This window comes from Panthera tigris, chromosome B2 (assembly GCF_018350195.1).
Source record: "Panthera tigris isolate Pti1 chromosome B2, P.tigris_Pti1_mat1.1, whole genome shotgun sequence".
Taxonomy (NCBI): domain Eukaryota; kingdom Metazoa; phylum Chordata; class Mammalia; order Carnivora; family Felidae; genus Panthera; species Panthera tigris.
This window is the reverse complement of record NC_056664.1, coordinates 96,734,453-96,753,187: the sequence shown is the minus strand read 5'-3', so window position 1 is coordinate 96,753,187 and position 18,735 is coordinate 96,734,453. Positions and strand designations below refer to the sequence as shown.

Below are 18,735 nucleotides of genomic sequence, written 5' to 3'. Positions count from 1 at the left end.
ATATCCTTTATCATCTCTTTAGGCCAAATCCATGTCCATGGGTTGATTGAGAGAGGAGGGGAGTATAACAAGGAGAAAAAGAATCTAAGGTAGAAATTAGCAAGCTGTTTCTCTGGTACAGCAAGCTAATTCATTTATAATAGAATTGTCTGATAAGAATTCTGTTTTCTTATCAGTTCCTCTTGGAATTATTGAGACAAGGCCTGCATATGGTTTTATTATCTGAAGGTAAAGAATACAGAACTGACTGATTCCCTCTTCCTTACAGTCAGTTTTTTTTTCTTTTAATTTAAATGGCTAGTGGTTTCATTGAGCTGTTCAGCATCCTCAGAGAAGTTGCCAGGATGCTTTGCCCCCCCCCACCCCCAACTCTGAATTGCTTAGCTCTATCTCATTCTACTTGGTTTGTCTAAAGTGTACATAGATAGATATAGATAATGCATAGATATGTATATATATTTATGAAGGTGCTAGTGATTAGGGGTATGTATCTGGAAGTGGTCAACATACTTTTTTCAGTATAGATTAATACACAAATTCTTAAGAATATAGGGGGAGAATCAGAACATAGAATAACGTAATAATCTGTATCTTTCATTAGCAATCAGAAAATAATGCTTCTAATGCATTCATTCAAGAAAATTATTGAGTATTATATGCAGGCCAGTGGTAGTTACTAGGGATATAGCTGTGAATGAGCAGACCTTGTAGTCTGGTAGGGAAAACAGGCATTAGCTATATTATAATACAAGTAATTACTTAATTCAGGTGTGATAAGTGTTGCCAAGTAAAAAACCCCAGATGCTACCAAAGCATATAACAAGGGAGCTGATCTTGACTAGGGCTGGTGGTAGGTAGAGTGGTCAGTGGTTAAAGCTGATACCTAAAATCTGGGAGGGTGTGGGGCGGGGAAGAGAAGGTATACGTCCAAAAGAAGTAACAGGTGTGAAGACTGAGTCTGGTGTGTTTGAGCACTAGAAAGAACTCAAAGTACTATGAGCCAGGAGGAGACCTGTGACCTGAGCCTGAAGAAGTAGGCAGGTACCAGGTCATGTGGGCCTGGTGGGAGTATGTTTAAGGGTTAGACTTTGATGTTGAAGCAGTGCGATGTTATTGAGAGGTTTAATTCTGTAGAATGACACGATGAGATTCGTACATTAAACAACCATCCTGGTTACATGAGAGAAAGTGGAGGAAACAGAGACTGAGGAGGGTAGGGGAAGAGTAGGTGTGGAGAGGTGAATTAAGAGACTCTTGCAGTGATGTGGTAAATGGTGGCTAGACCATTGTGATGGGGAGAAATGGACAGATTTCAGAGCCATGTAGAATGTAGTCTTGACAAGACTTGGTAGTTAATCTGGGGAGGTTCTTGAAGTCCCAGTGTTTATGGCATTCCCTTACACTTTCTGTGTCCTCAAAACTCCAGGATTCTTACAGTGCCTGGTAAGTAGTAGGAGTTAAATAGCTTTGAAAGAATGAAGGGTCAGCATGACTTAATTCCTTGCTTGGGACAAAGGCGAAAAGGAATAGATAAGGATCAAATAGTTTAGGGACTTGGATTTATTTATTTGCATAGTGTGAGTTTTATTATTCAGATGACCTGTGGAAAGCATATTCATTCTATCTGGGTATAAACTATTTGGGTACAAATTGGATGTGTCACATTGTCTTGTGGATTATAAGATTTTTGCACCAAAAATTGCCCAGAAGATAAAACTCAAATGTGTGACCATTTACCGAGATTAAAGAAATTATGTAAATAGTATATGTTCATTGTAGAAAAATTTAGGCAGTGTAAATGAGGCAAAAAAGAAAATAAAAATCACCATATTTCCATTATTCAGAGATAATGCCAGTGCTACATTTTGATGAAACCCTTCCAGAATTTTTTCCTATGTGTAAAAAGCAAGAAACAAGACACACACAATTTGGCCCTAAATGGTTGAGATTGTTTAATAGAAGCAAATATTTATTTAAGAAGCAAAGATTTTCTTCCCTTGCTAGTGAACCTGGTACCAACAAATATTAGCTGCTTTTGTTTTATTATGGTTATTAATTATTTCATTATTTGCTTATATCAAACAGTTAAAATGCTTCTAATCTTTTAATTATTTTTATGAGAACTTTTGCCTTATGTTGTTTAGGAAGTCTAAAAGTACTCAGATTATATTTTTCTACCTTTTTGTTGTTGTTACAGAATACGTCAGAGAGTCATAGTTGTGCCAGAAGCCTCTTAATGGCAGATAGAATGCAGATAGTTGTGATTCTGTCTGAGTTTTTTAACTCTACATGGCAGAAGGCAAATTGTGCAAGTAAGTAATTCTTTCATTTTCATGTTGCAGTTATGGTTCAATAGTATAGATGTCAGATTTTATTTTAGTGAATTTTGAGACCTTTGAAGCTAGATAATACTTTTTATTACCAAGTTTAAATGAACTGCAATTAGCATCATGGTTTATTAGTGGGAATTACTTGGGCAAATATTGAAAGGCAGAAAAGTGTAGCAGTTAACAGGATGAGCTTTGTAGTCAGAGCTGGACTTCATGCTAAGCTCTGCCACTTGCTAACCCTGACTGACTGGCAGTCAGACCTTGGGCATGTAACTTCACACCTTGGAGCTTCAGTTTCTTCATCTGATTTGGGGGTAAGTTGGGAGCAATAATGGGAACCTACCTTATATGATTGTTTTTAGGATTAAGTGAAAAAAATTATGTAAAGAATTTAGCTGGGTAGCTGGCACATAGTTAATGTTGAAGAAATGTTAACTGTTTAATATAATAATGACGATGATTATAATCTGTCAAATGGAGGTGGTGGGAGGTGATAACATCTGTTCTACCAGTTTTGCAGGTTTATGTGTATTTGTGTAACACAGTGAGATCTATTTTCAGGCACTCTTGGGGAAAATTAAAGCCACTGTTTCAATTTGTAAGTGTTTTGAATACCAACTGTGTACCAAGCAGTTCTTGTTTTCCATGTCTTATAATTTAGTGATGAAGAAAGTTATATTTACAGGATAACCCTAAGGTAGATAAATAAATGCTTTAATAAAGTTATCGAATACTTGGGGGATATAGAAAATACATTGGGGAGAATTTGAAATGACTTCTTAGAGTAGGTACCTTTTGATCCTTTTCCTTTATGGCTAGGCGTGATTTCAACAAGTAGAGATGACAGGAAGGACACTGCAGAGGGTGAGGCACCACAGACAGAGGCACAGAGGTGTCAGAGTTGTAGCGTTCCAGGGTCTGGAAGCACAATGGGACATAAAGTTGGAAAAGGAAAGTAGGACCTTGACTGACGCAGTAGTTTGTCACCAGTACATTAAGAAATGGTTATATACTATAGTATGTTGGGCATTCACAGTACACATGGAATATTAAAGGCAGTAAGGACTACTATAGGTTAAAAAATTTTTTTTAACATTTAACCTAGGACTTTCCAAGCTGTTTTTGTTTTGTTTTCTTTATTTCATTAAAATTGTTATTATTCAAGTATAGTTGACCTACGATGTTATGTTAGTTTCAGGGATGCAACTTAGTGATTCGACAATTCTATACATTACTCAGTGCTCACCATGGTAAATACAGTCACTATCTGTAGCTTTTTTTTTTTTTTTTTTTTTTTTTTTTACTACAAAGACCCTTTATTTTTTCTTTTTGTGGAATCCCATTGGAAGAGGAAGAGAGAGACCAGTGAGAAAGTTATTATAATAGTTTAGGCAAGAAGCAGAGAAAACACAAAGTAGGGCATGGGCAGGGGAAATCCATAGGATTTAAAATCTGTGTACCTGTATGTAAGTCATTAATGAGTTTAACTTTTCTAAGGACTTGTCTCTTTGTTTAGTTCATATGAGAAAAACTGTAAATGGCAAAAAGACCCCTGCTAAGTTTTTTTCCTTTTTATTGACTCTCTTAACTTTGTCTCTGTTAATTCAGATTTTCTGGTAATTTGAACAGAGACTTGGCTGACAGCCTTTTTTAAAGCAAAAGCTTTACTTTTTTAGTGTAAAAATTTCTAGTATAAATATGATTGAACAGAATTTATATACAGTTGGTATTCAAAATGATTGAACAGAGTTTACTTAACCTGTATAAGAGAATTGTTTTTAAGTATTCTTAAAACCTTAAAAAATCCATTAATATAAAAAATATGTTAATTATAAGTAATTTAAAATTAGAGTAAATGGGATACGTATTGGATTTCAATTCTTTTGAATGGTATGACTTAATTTTTATACTTGAGAGGCAAAGCATCTTTTTTTAAAAGATATTTTGTAACAAAAAGGATATTTTGTGACAAAGACTTCACTAATGCAAAGCAGCTTTCTTCTCCAGTTAATTAAAAAAGAAAGAAAACATTTTGCTTCATATTTACTTAATATGGTAGTTATAAAACTCTTTAGAATAAATTCTTAGGATACCTTTGTTTTCCTGTGACCTTCCTATCTTGTAAATATTCCTTAAGTAAACTTCTTTTGAACAAGTGAAATGCTTACCTCCTAATTAAAATTTGGCCAAGACATATGGTCAGGTGAAAGAAGCAAGGTGCAGAGAAGTATGACATCTTTTGAGGAATTAGGAAACTAAGAAGACTTAGTTTTCATTGTACTTATATTTGTACCCTTTAGATTTTATGCCATATGCATTTAATACCTATTCAAAAATACATTTAAAAATTTTATCAGAGGGGCGCCTGGTGACTCAGTCCGTTGAACATCTGGCTTCGGCTCAGGTCATTATCTCATGGTTCGTGAGTTCGAGCCCCACGTTGGGCCCTGTGCTGACAGTTCAGGACCTGGAGTCTGCTTCTGATTCTGTCTCCCTCTCTCTCTGCCCCTCCCCGACTCATGTTCTGTCTCTCTCTGCCTCTCAAAAATAAATAAACGTAATAAAATTTTTTTTAAATTTTAACAGAATGTCCAAATTTAGGGTATTTATATGTTAGATGTAGTCAGTCTTTTTTTAGCATTATGCATTAAAAAAATTATCTTCCATTCATTTTTCATTCACATTTTAAAGTTTCATTGTAACTTATATTCTGTATTTTAAGTGGAAATAAAGTAGTTCTATAAATATGTACTCCCTCAACTGTTTTCTCTTGGACATTCTAAAATAATCATCTTAACTAGAATTGAATAATCTCTACCAAAATTACCTGGAAACTCTTCTAATTATGCTCTTTGCAAATGTATTTAATAAAGATAATGTGAACATTTTCTGAAAATTTTAAGGAATTGTTCAAATAACTTCAAATTTTTTACCAAAATTTAATAAAGCATTCTTACTTGAGCAGCATAATCTTCTCTTACAAAGTAGTGAGGAAGAAATAGGAAGGAAAGAAAAAATGAGGAGTTAAAGAAGTTGAGCAACAAATTAGCGGTTAGTATTTCTCAGGGCGCCTGGCTGGCTCAGTTGGTAGAGCATGTGACTCTTGATCTCGGGGTTTTAAGTTCAAGCTCCACATCAGGTGTAGACATTTACTTAAAAATAAAATCTTAGAAATAAATTAAATAAATAGATGGATAGATAAATAAATAAAATTTCTCAATTTTGTAGCCCTTGTCTCATTTGAGCTTCACAATAAGCCTTATGAGGTAGAGTGAGGGCTCAGAGAGTATAGATGAACTGCAGATCCAGAGTCTAGAACTAAATTCAAAAGGCTTTAAGATTGTTCATCTGAATAGATGGTGTTTATGAGTTAATGCCTAATTTAGTTTTTTAAAGTAGTGCTTGACAGATTCATTGCACAATCTCTAAGAAATGCAAATATATTTTAATTAGCCCACAAAAGTTTAACATTTATGCTATATACGTGCTTGATATTATGGAAAGCCTAATCTTTTACTACAAATATAAATGTAAACTACTATAAAGAACAAGTAATACTACGTAAAATAAAACTAGATAATGTGAAAAAAATTTTTAATAAAGTTGCACATTTTCCATGAGACTGATGCACCATCCAGTGCACTAAGAAGGCACCAGAGTTGCACATTTTATAGAAAAATGAGGGGCGCCTGGGTGGCGCAGTCGGTTAAGCCTCCGACTTCAGCCAGGTCACGATCTCGCGGTCCGTGAGTTCGAGCCCCGCGTCAGGCTCTGGGCCGCTGGCTCGGAGCCTGGAGCCTGTTTACGATTCTGTGTCTCCCTCTCTCTCTGCCCCTCCCCCATTCATGCTCTGTCTCTCTCTGTCCCAAAAATAAATAAAAAAAGTTGAAAAAAAAAAAATTTAAAAAAAAAAAGAAAAATGTTGCTGTTCAGCAATGGTCCAGCATCAGGTTCTCATGAAATTGCATCTCTAGCAAGCAGATATGTTAAAACACTAATTTCATGGGATCTTTACTCTTTTATTTTCTTAGTGAATGATAATAAAGTCTTCCATTTACTTGTTCACTTGAAAGAAAATCTACCTACCTACCTACCCAGTCATTGTTTTTTAAATCATTGACCTTTAAAAATATGTAAAAGAGTACAAGGGGTGTTTACTCTTTTAATAAATGGAAGACAACAGACATGTTATAATTTTAAAGGGATTGCCTGGTCAGAAGTTTGCCTGGATGTTGTAATTTTGTATTGTAGGAGACCAGAATATGCCACCCCAAAATATACCTCTGGCAAAGGATTATTTTGAGCTAATTATTTTGATAAACAGCAGACACAGGAGAAGCTCTGAAGACAGAGTAGAAGTAACCATTTTACAAGGGAAATTTATATTTATAAAGGAAATCTCCATTTGTAAGAGTATTTCCTTCCCTGTACCAAGGAAATGATGACTCCAACTCACAAGAGAATATTAAAAATGGAGAAGACAGGGACATGTATCTGCATAACAAACCTTACACTTGTTTACCATGATTCTCCTGGTCACTTCCTCATAACTGGTCTCCCTCATATTCTTCTTACTTTGTTTTTAGCTGAAGGTGGCATTTAAGCCTGCATTCTAAGCCATCTCTTTGAGTTACTCATGTTTGCCATGTATATGTGAGAGATACAAGTTAATAAATTTGTTTGTTTTTCTCCTGTTATCTGTCTTTTGTTACAGGAGCCTCAGCTGAGAACTTAGAAGAATAGAGGGAAAATTATTTTTCTCCTCTACAGTATATACATAAAAATCACAATATAAATTTTCAAAAATTTTTTCTGGATTATTTACCTTTTTATTTAAATACAAAAAAAAAAAAAGACTGCTCAGTTTTCTCAGAATTTGTGTGAAATTATTAAACTTAAGCCACCAATCCATTTGTTTCCATTACTTTTTTTTGATGATCTAGTTATTAAATTTGCAAATATACCCCTTATAGGTGAGGCCAGTAGTAGGGATCTTAAATGGTGAATAATATGGAGTCTATTTAGTCTAGCACCTAAAAGGTAAAAAAGGAAGGAAAAAAATTACAAAGAATAAGCAAAAGCTACTGATGTGTTTTAAAATTTTGTTTTTAATGGAAACTTAAACCAGTATATGATCCATTTTGTAGGGATGTATCTTTTGATATAAAATGACTATTTTTTCCCCGACTTCTCTGTTAGCAAATGCAAAACTGTAATAATTATATAGGTAAAAATCTTTTTAAGTGAATTTAAGAGGCTATTTTTTAAAAAGAATGTTATTTAAAATACAAAAATAAAAAATTATAAAATCTTATTAAAATGTAAAAATGTAAAAGCTAAAATATTGCTTTAAAAATGTTATTAAAATTAATACACTGCCAAAACCCACCTTTCCTTTCTACTTGATCTAGCTCAGGTTGACACCAAGTCTCTGCAGTTATTAGTTGATGAAAGGAAGGCTAGAAACCCAATTAAAAATAGAGTGTCATCCATGTACCACTCCCATCTCTTTTATCTTTAGAATTGTTATGTCTTTGAATGATATTAGTCTTGGTAGGAAAGATGGTTTTGGAAACAGATGGAGACTCAAAGTGTTAAGAGCTCAGCTCTTACATTTCACATTACATATAACATGGAAACTAGTTCTTGTGGAGAATGTCTGCTAAGTAGTAAAGGAAATATATCAAAATTTCTTGTCTACAGAATTTTAAATATTTCTCTTTTTTTAAAGTATTTATTTTCAGAGAGTGGGAGGGGGAGAGGGAGAGAGAGTGAGAGCGAGAGCGAGAGAGCGAGCACATGCACAATCAGGGGAGGGACAGAGAAAGAGAGGGAGAGAGAGAGTCCCAAGCAGGCTCTGCACTGTCTGCACAGAGCCCAACATGGGGCTTGGTATCACGAACTGTGAGATCATACCTGAGCCACCCAGGCACCCCTCTCCTGTACAGAATTTTACAGCAGTTATCAGAAGTATATTGTTGATATAGGAATAGCCTTGTTATCAACATGCTTCTTAGTTATCCTATGCATATGACCGTTGAATAATTACCAGGGTCACAAACTTTGATGAGACCATTGATTGTTTTATGATAAAGTGTTTTGGTTCTTTGTTTTTTCTTTTTTCTTGTTCAATTTATTGACATACAATTGAGATATAAGTTTAAGAGGTACAGTGTATTGATTTGATATATATTGGAAAATGATTACCACCATGGTTTAGGTAGTACCTCCAACATGTCACATAATTATCATTTCTTTTTTGTGGTGAGAATGTTTAAGATTTGCTCTCTTAGCAACTTTTCAGGTATGTAAATATATGACAGTGCTGTTAACTATACTCACCATGCTGTACACTAGATTCCTAGAACTTACTCATCTTATAACTGGAGGTTTGTATCCTTTGACTAACATCTCCCTATTTCCTCTAGCCCCTGGCAACCACCATTCTTCTCTATGAATTAAGCTCATAGTTGACTGTATATGCTGGGGTTTATTTCTGGACTCTGGATTCTGCTCCATCGGTCTCCTTTCCTGTGATAACAGTCAGTCTTAACTAGTTGATGAAATTCCCAGGGAAGGGATTTATGCCAGTTGAGTTTCTTTTGGAAGATTTGTCTTTAGGCAGTTAAGGGCAGTTCACAGAAAGCTCTCTGCATTTGCTATTTTTCAAGTGACTTTAGCTCAAAATAATCCTTACGGCAAAGAGGCATATTTTGGAATGGCATATTCTATCACCCTTCACTTACCATGTCTTAATTGTTTAAGAGTCAATAATAAAACTTCATGGTTATCAGAAGGTCAGTTAACCAGAACCCCTCTTTTACATATTTTATCTACATGGTAATTTGCTAAGCATTAGACTCACTTATTTTGTATCTTACAATTTAAAATGTCTTTGTTTTCATACTTAAAACTTAATTACGTTATTGAGGCACAAAGTTCTAGGAGTTTATACTATATTTTCTGAAGCTTGCCCTATTTTTCAGAAATTGGTAATTGTCTCTGTTCTCTATAAAACTGGTTTTGTAAAACAGCAGAGATCTTTATACAAATGCCTAATGGATGCCAAATATTTTATCTAAAGGTGCGTAATAATTTCTGTCATGATGATTTAGGTCTCTGTATCTTAACTTGAATCCTCCATACCTTTAAGAATGCCTCTTGAGCTGATGCTTTGAGCCCTCACTAAGAAAGAAGCTATGCTAATCTGTCCTTGATGAGGCTGCATTGATCATCTGAGATGTGGAAAATTCATAATAACCACTTCACTTGGTGCTTATAGGAAGCTTTATTATTACTAATATTCCCTAACTTACTAATTTATAAAATACATAGCTTCTCACTGCTTATAACATTATGCTTCCAATTCCTACAAAAGCACAAAAGAGAAATTTTACTGGAGCTCCTTTATTTTAAATCAGAAAGTCAGGGCTCTTTAATAATTAAGACATTTTTAACCCTATTGTATGAATGAACTCCTTTGTGCTTTATAATACCACTGTCTAATGATCACTGAAAAAATTTTGATGGTACTGCATTAATGTGGTACTTAACAAGATGACCAGTCTGTATTAGCTTTTAGTTTAATTTTCATGTTATTTTAAATGAAAAGGAATGGCTGTCAGTAAAATAGAAGAGATCAAGTTCTTTTGTTCAGAGAAACTTCCTTTATAAATTATTTTTTCATTTGTTGTTATTTTCCGTAATTATCCTATAAATTACTTTTTAATAAAAATTATTTCAGTTATGTACTTTGTATCGAAGAAATTGCCACTGCTCTCTCATATTCGTGTGCTTTCTACTGTTTTTGTAGGCAGTACAGGGAGCCCCCCCCCCCCCATTTATCCCTCTAATGTGTGTGTCAAGTGCCACGACATGGCTCATTAACACAGATGTGCATTTGCTATGGGTGAAATTGTATTCCCTCTGCTCCCTGCAAAATGTCAACTACAAAAACTGAAAACCTGTTTTAATCTCTTGGGCCAATACATTCTGCATGTTTGTAGTTGTGTGTTTTGTATATATACTGCCTCATGCATAAAAGGATTTTGTGATGACACTAAACCAGGATTAAGAGAGGTTTAAATTATATTTGTTTAAAAAAGAATTTAGTGTGTGAACCTTTTGAAAGCTGACAGATGGAGTAACATTTTTAAGTAGTAAAGAAAGAGTGGTATAATTAAGAGAATGCTTAATTAAAAGTTTGAAAGAATATTTTGTATCGCAGTGCCTTGCTAACTCGATGTATGATCTTCAGTATATTACTTTATTTCTCTGGCTGTTTCCTAATTTGTGAAGGGATCCCTCAGATTTTTAAATGATAAGGTGAACAGTCAGAATGGGGCTTACATTCTTGAGAAGATAAAGATGCAGAGAATGTAGAGTGTAGGAGTTCAGAGAGGCAAAGACTCCAGGATTAGGTTCAGTAGCAGGGCCTCATGTATACCAGGTGCACACCAAGCCCTGCACTAGGGGATGAGGAGGCAAATGGGGCTTAATTCCAGCTCAGCTTCTGGAGGCAGGAGTGTGCCATTTTGTAATCTATCTGCCCAGAGGGGATGTTTTTCTAATTTGCACAAAGGAGTTTTTTAGAGTGCTGGTTGCTGCCCTGTTCAGCAGATTTACTGTTCATCACAGTTGCCTAAACTGATCAGTTGGTAGTCACTGCCTGAATCCCTGCGTGGTGTAAGATATCTATTCCTTATGCAAGGAGGAGCAGTGGCCTGTATTTGTTGATTCCCAGTATTGAACTTTAGTGGTTTAGAATGTAGATGTGAATATTTTATTAATTTCACAGTATTTGAAAATGCAGTCTCAGGAATCAGACTGAGTAGAAATTTCAGGTCGTTACTTACCAGTTTCGTAGCCATAGACAACTTCCTTAATTCCTCTAAACCTCTGTTCCTTATTTAGAAAATGGAGATAATGATAGTGCTTGCCTCTTAATATTATAAGAATTACAGTACATATATCATAGTGTGTGATACACTAGTGTCTCTTGTAGGGGAGCGAAAAAACCTCTTTTCCCATTTTAAGTTCTCTTGCTAGAACTTTGTAGATTAGATCAGGTGAGAACACGTTAAGAAGAGAAAAACAAGGGTTTATTAACATGTGTTTTGCACATGGACACATGGGAACACCCATAATGGGAGTAACATATGGAAGTAATCCAAAGGGATGGTTAGAATTTGGGCTTCTATATCATGTTAGGTTAATCAAAAGAAAACAGGTTTCGGACTTCTGAGTGGAGGAGGCAAGTTCTGAGAACCAGAAAAGGTATGGTAAACCAGGTTATTAATGCAGATTTACATCAGAGCCTTCTGCATTGGTAAGTGTTGTTAAGAGTCCTCCTCTTCCTTACACCCTGAGGGAGACATTTTACAAATGGAAATTTCCCTCCAAATGTAAATTTCATTCATAAAACAAAACATGTTCCCTGTTTTTAGAGCTTTTTTTCCTGCTTCTGTTGGTTATCAGTGACCTTTAGCTCAAAATAATCTATATGCCCCAGAGGCATATTTTGAGGTGACTGTATTCCAGTACCCTTCACTACCTGTTCAGTTTATCTCTTAACCATTGAATTCTTTCTGTTTGCATTGCTACCTGCTGGATAATTGCAATAGCTTCCTATCCTGTCTCTCCACTCTCAGTTGAGAGACATCATATTAGATGGCCCTGAGTGGGTATAATATATAGCTATCAGTTGAAATCAAGGAGGACAAGAGTAGCATGGAGTAGGTACTAGAGAATAGAAAATATTTGGAACATCCCTTGTAGAATAATTGGTAGGGTGCCTATAAGAAGTTTTTGTGGCCCTATGACTAGAATTTAGAATTGAGCCCCTTAATATAACCTTAAGATTTTCTATAATAGTGTGCTACAAGACAGAATTGGGAGTAGAGGAAGTAAACGGAGGTTGTCTAGGGTTGGAAATGTTTGTGAGTGTGTGGAATGTAAAGAGGGCAAGGATTCTCAGAGAGTGAGATTGAAATGGCTGGCCACAAGTTTCAGGATATAGAGCCAGGCACTCAAACCTACAACCTAGATACATGGAAAGCGAAAGGAATGAACTCGAGCTAATGTTAAGTAAGAGTATTAAGTTACAGAGGAATATCATTTATTTTAGATTTAAAAAAAACACGTAAAATAATTATCTTTGTTTCCAGACTTTACTTGAAGCCCCTTTATCAGTATTTTTTAGGCAAAATTCTTACCAGCTAGTTTCTCTGTTCCCATAACTCACAATAGATTTGAAAGACCAAATTTATTTATTTATGTATTTATTTTTAAGGTTTATTTATTTTTAAGTGTTTATTTATTTTGAGAGAGAGAGCATGTGTGCATGAGCAGGGCAGGGGCATACAGAGAGGTAGAGAGAGAATCCCAAGCATGCTTTGTGCTGCCAGCTCAGAGCCTGACACATGGCTCGATCATACAAATCTTGAGACCATGACCTGAGCCGAAATCAAGAGTCAGGTGCTCAACATGACTCAACTGAGCCACCCAGGTGCTCCAAAAGAACAAAGTTTATTTTATTTTTTATATTATTTTATTTTATTGTTCAAAATTTTATTTATTTATTTTTAAATATAATTTATTGTCAAGGTGGCTAACATACACTGTATACAGTGTGCTCTTGGTTTTGGGGGTAGATTCCTGTGATTCATTGCTTACATACAATATCCAGTCCAAAAGAGCAAATTTTAAAAGGTTGATCCTGTTAGATGCAGTAAATGACTCACTAGTGAAGATGGAAGAGACACAGAACTACTGTATTTGGCACAAAACAGGATCAAAAAGCATATGAATTTAGATTAAATGAATGTAGGATACACAGTCTTTATGCCTACACAGCACTAAGTGCGCTTAAGTCAGTATTTGATAACTGATGTTCACGATTAAGACTTTGTAACATATCAAAAATCAATTTAAATTTTATTTGATGTAGTGTTTTTTTTTTTTTAATTTTTAAAGTTTATTTATTTTGAAAAAGAGACAGTGTGGGTGGGGGGTGGGGCAGAGAGAGGGAGAGAGAGAATCCCAAGCAGGCTCTGCAGTGCTGTCAGCACAGAGCCTGATGTAGGGCTCCAACCCACGAAACCGTGAGATCATGACCTGAGCCAAAACCAAGAGTCAGACACTTAACCAACTAAGCTACAGTTGCTCTGGTATATTGTTTTTATAGAGAGAGGAGAATATGTGATTAAGATTTTTGTGAAAATGTTTATGATATGAAAAAATATCTTTTAGAAACTAAAAGGGGTAAGCTTCATGTATGTGGAACACATAATGCTTGTTTGAATAAAGAATTACTATAGTTTGAAACAGAAGATGATAGCTTGAGAGATAAATGACAGTTTGTAATTGTTGCTTGAGATATATTAATATACGTTTTTGTTTGTTTGACAGATTGTTTAACGAACACAAGTGAAGAATTGTCAAATAGCACGCTATATTTCCTCAGTCTATTTAATCACACTTTGACCTGCTTTGAGCATAACCTTCAGGTATTTTATATATGATACTTGAAATTAAAATGATGCCTTGTACAAATGAGTAATAAATAATTTTAAAAATGTTTTACCATTAATTATTGATATTTATCTAGACATACAATGTAGAAGAGTAAGTGGACCTGGATATCTGCTAAATTCTTACATTACTAGCCTTTAGGCAAATCATCAAAACTTTAGTTTTCTTACTTGTAAGGTGGGAACAGCAAAATTTATCCTGCCTGCCTTCAAGTATTTTGTAGTGAAGATCCAATGAGACACTGAGTATGGAACACAATAACTTAGGTCTGTCATTGTTTAATAAAAACACGATGTTGTTCTGACAGTAATTTACCTTGACTTTGTTTATGCAAAAGGTATTATGTAATGCAGTATATGATTCTGTCTACAGGCAGCTTATTCTTTGCCTTAATATTTGCTGAAATATATTTTACCTACTTTTAAAGGCACTGTTTAGTAAAGTAGCTTTGAATATTGAATTATAATGTAAAAGGTACCCTTTAAGAAACCTACCCTTAGGGCTCCTGGCTGGGTTGCTAGAGCTTGTGACTCTTGATCTCAGGGTTGTGAATTCAAGCCCCACATTGGGTATAGAGAGTACTTACTTTTTTTTTTTTGAGAGAGCAAGCGATGGGGAGCTTGATCTCATGACGGTGAGAACATGATCTTAGCTGAACTCAAGAATCGGAAGCTTAACTGACTGAGCTACCCAGGTGCCCCAAAAAATAAAATATTAAAAAAAAGAAGAAACCTGCCCTTATTGGTTTTGTTTTCTCCACCTCTGACCCTTGACTGTTGGTATTGGAACTTTCCTTGTGGTGGTAAGGGGTGACGTTAGAACTCTGATAAAATCCTAGGTTTGAAATTTGCTTAGCAGGTAAGTAATCCCCACAAATAGATGTAAACATGTTTAGTATATAGGTATATATGATTCCTCTTTAATAAATGTGATAACACAGAATTATGAATTTCCATGAGAATAAGAACTATTAGATAAGCAGTTCCCAAAATATATTCTGCAAAGTGTGATTAATACATGGCCTATAAAAAAAGGTTTAGTGAGTGTTCTAATAAGGTTGGGAAATGCTTTACTACAGGACTTTAGAACGTTAGTGGACTAATTAATGTATGTTGTAGAATTCCAAATGGTAATTTTTTTTAATTTTATTTTTTTTAATTTACATCCAAATTAGCATATAGTGCAACAATGATTTCAGGAGTAGATTCCTTAATGCCCCTTACCCATTTAGCCCATCCCCCCTCCCACAACCCCTCCAGTAACCCCCTGTTTGTTCTCCACATTTCAGAGTCTCTTATGTTTTGTCCCCCTCCCTGTTTTCATATTTTGTTTCCCTTGCCTTATGTTCATCTGTTTTGTCTCTTAAAGTCCTCTTATGAGTGAAGTCATATGATATTTGTCTTTCTCTGACTGACTAATTTTGCTTAGCATAATACCCTCTAGTTCCATCCATGTAGTTGCAAGTGGCAAGATTTCATTCTTTTTGATTGCTGGGTAATACTCGATTGTATATATATACCACATCTTCTTTATCCATTCATCCATCGATGGACATTTGGGCTCTTTCCATACTTTGGCTATTGTTGATAGTACTGCTATAAACATTGGGGTGCATATGTCTCTTCGAAACAGCACACCTGTATCCCTTGGATACATACCTAGTAGTGCAATTGCTGGGTCGTAGGGTAGTTCTATTTTTAATTTTTTGAGGAACCTCCATCCTGTTTTTCAGAGTAGCTGCATCAGCTTGCATTCCCACCAACAATGCAAAAGAGATCCTCTTTCTTCGCATCCTCGCCAGCATCTGTTGTTGCCTGAGTTGTTAATGTTAGCCATTCTGACAGGTGTAAGGTGGTATCTCATTGTGGTTTTGCTTTGTATTTCCCTGATGATGAGTGATGTTGAGCATTTTTTCATGTGTCTGTTAGCCATCTGGATGTCTCCTTTGGAGAAGTGTCTATTCATGTCCTTTGCCCATTTCTTCACTGGATTGTCTGTTTTTTGGGTATTGAGTTTGATAAATTCTTTATAGATTTTGGATACTAACCCTTTATCTGATATGTCATTTGCAGATATCTTCTCCCATTCTGTCAGTTGCCTTTTAGTTTTGCTGATTGTTTCCTTTGCTGTGCAGAAGCTTTTTATTTTGATGAGGTCCTGGTAGTTTTATTTGCTTTTGTTTCCCTTGCCTCCAGAGACATGTTGAGTAAGAAGTTGCTGCGGCCAAGATCAAAGAGGTTTTTGCCTGCTTTCTCCTCGAGTATTTGGATGGCTACCTGTCTTACATTTAGGTCTTTCATCCATTTTAAGTTTATTTTTGTGTATGGTGTAAGAAAGCGGTCCAGGTTCATTCTTCTGCATGTTGCTGTCCAGTTTTCCCAGCACCACTTGCTGAAGAGACTGTTTTTATTCCATTGGATATTCTTTCCTGCTTTGTCAAAGATTAGTTGGCCATACATTTGTGGGTCCATTTCTGGGTTCTGTATTCTGTTCCGTTGATCTGAGTGTCTGTTCTTGTGCCAATACCATACTGTCTTGATGATGACAGCTTTGTAGTATAGCTTGAAGTCTGGGATTGTGATGCCTCCTGCTTTGGTTTTCTTTTTCAAGATCGCTTTGGTTATTCGGGGTCTTTTCTGGTTCCATACAAATTTTGGGATTGTTTGTTCTAGCTCTATGAAGAATGCTGTTGTTATTTTGATAGTGATTGCATTGAATATGTAGATTGCTTTGGGTAGTATTGACATTTTAACAATATTTGTTCTTTCTATCCAGGAGCATGGAATCTTTTTTAATTTTTTTGTGTCTTCTTCAGTTTCTTTCATAAGCTTTCTATAGTTTTCAGAGTATAGATTTTTCACCTCTTTGGTTAGATTTATTCCTAGGTTTTTATGGTTTTTGGTGCAACTGTAAATGGGATTGATTCCTTGATTTCTCTTTCTGTTGCTTCATTGTTGGTGAATAGGAATGCAACCGATTTCTGTGCATTGATTTTATATCCTGAAACTTTGCTGAATTCACGAATCAGTTCTAGCAATTTTTTGGTGGATCGTTTGGGTTTTCCATATAGAGTATCATGTCATCTGCGAAGAGTGAAAGTTTGCCCTCCTCCTGGCCGATTTGGATGCCTTTTATTTCTTTGTGTTGTCTGATTGCAGAGGCTAAGGCTTCCAATACTATGTTGACCAAATGGTAATTTTTGTGTACAGTGTTTACCAAGTCTATTTGACCAGTTAGTTACTCTTTGGTTTAAGAGACTAGTGTTCTGATGAATGTTTTAGGAAAATTAGCATTTTGCTGGGATGTTAGTTGCAAATGTTTTATCCTAGTTTGTTGGTTTTTTTTTTATTGTGTTTTCCTTTTTGTTACAAAGAAAATTTTAATTTTTATATTATCAGATTTATCAAAAAATTGTAATAGCTTGTAGACTTGATGTCACATTAGAAGGATTTTCCCACTTTTGAGATAATTTTTTAAATTGCTGTGATTTAGTAATTGTATGGTTTCATTTTCTGTGTTTAAAACATCTTATCTCTAGCTGAAATTTATTTTGGTGTGAGATGCGAGGCATAGGTCATTAGTTTTTCCTGATGGCTTCTGAACTGTCCCAGTTAGCTAAATAAATCCATGAAATGAATTATAGAACCAAGTTAAAAAAATCAATCATTTTGTGATTTTATTACAATTACATTACATTTTAGATTCATCACTTGGAAAGAATTGACATGTTTATGGTACTGAGCTTTCCTATCTAGGAATATGGTATATTATCTATTTTTTTTATTATGGTAAAATAGAATATAAAATTTACCATGTTACCATTTTTAAGTGTACACTCACATTGTTGTGCAAATATCACCACCAACCATCTCTAGAAGTTTTTCGAACTGCAGGTCTGTACCCATTAAGCAATGATTCTCCATGTCTTCCTCCTCTAGCCTCTGGCAACCACCTTTATTCTCTATTTTTTTCATGCCCTCTAGTAGTTTTACTGATTTATTTAAATTTCATATAGGTGTTATACATTTCGGAAGTTTATTCCAAGGTATTATATTATTTTTGGTGCCATTGTGAATGATATCTTTTCTTCCCCCGCTCCAGATTTTCGGTGGTTACTTTCTTTTAAAATGTTTTATTTTGGAATGATTTTAGATTTACAGAAAAGTTGCATCGGTAATGCAAAGAATTCCTGTATATTCCTGACCCAGTTTCCCCAAATGTTAACCCTATGTTACCATGGTATATTTGTCAAAACTAAGAAATCAATGTTGGTACATAGCTATTAACTAAATGCCAGACTTTATTGATTTCACCATTTTTCCCACTAATGTCCTTTTTTCTGTTTAAGGATCCATTCCAGGATAACATGTTGCATTTAGTAACAGATTACTCCTTAAAATTTCTATCATATATATAGCTACATTCCCTTTCTTATTCCAAATGCTGTTTTGTGCGTTTTCCCCTTGAGTTTTCTTTAGGCTTGTTAAAGGTATGTTCATTTTTGTTGATCATTCTGAAAACCTGTGTTTGGTTTTATTTATTGGTTTCTGGTTTTGTTTTTTTTTAATGTGTTTATTTTTGCTTTTGCATTTATTAGTTCCTCCTATATTTTCTGGTTAATTTTGTCATTTTTCTAGTTCTTTGAATTGAATGGTCAATGTATTTCTAGCTTTTTTTTTGCTCAACAATAAAATAATTTGCAGATTGTAAGTTTATAACTTTGGTCTTTCCAATAATAAGATTCTCATATAAAGGCATTGTATTTGCTTTTTATTTCTAAATTTCTAATTTTAGTTTTGATTTGTTCTTTGACTTAAGAGTTCTTTGGAAGATTATTTTTTGGGGGGCGCCTGGGTGTCTCGGTCGGTTAAAC

At 34.9% G+C, this 18,735-nt stretch overlaps 1 protein-coding gene across 1 annotated transcript in view; it reads left to right on the top strand.

Annotated features, from left to right (window-relative positions):
* Positions 1-18,735, top strand: part of OSTM1 (osteoclastogenesis associated transmembrane protein 1) — a 40,905-nt gene that overhangs the window by 3,522 nt on the left and 18,648 nt on the right. The window contains exons 2-3 of the mRNA XM_007078797.2: positions 2,198-2,312; positions 13,740-13,837. Of these exons, the coding sequence (XP_007078859.2) occupies positions 2,198-2,312; positions 13,740-13,837 (213 nt within the window). The remainder of the gene's footprint in view (positions 1-2,197; positions 2,313-13,739; positions 13,838-18,735) is intronic.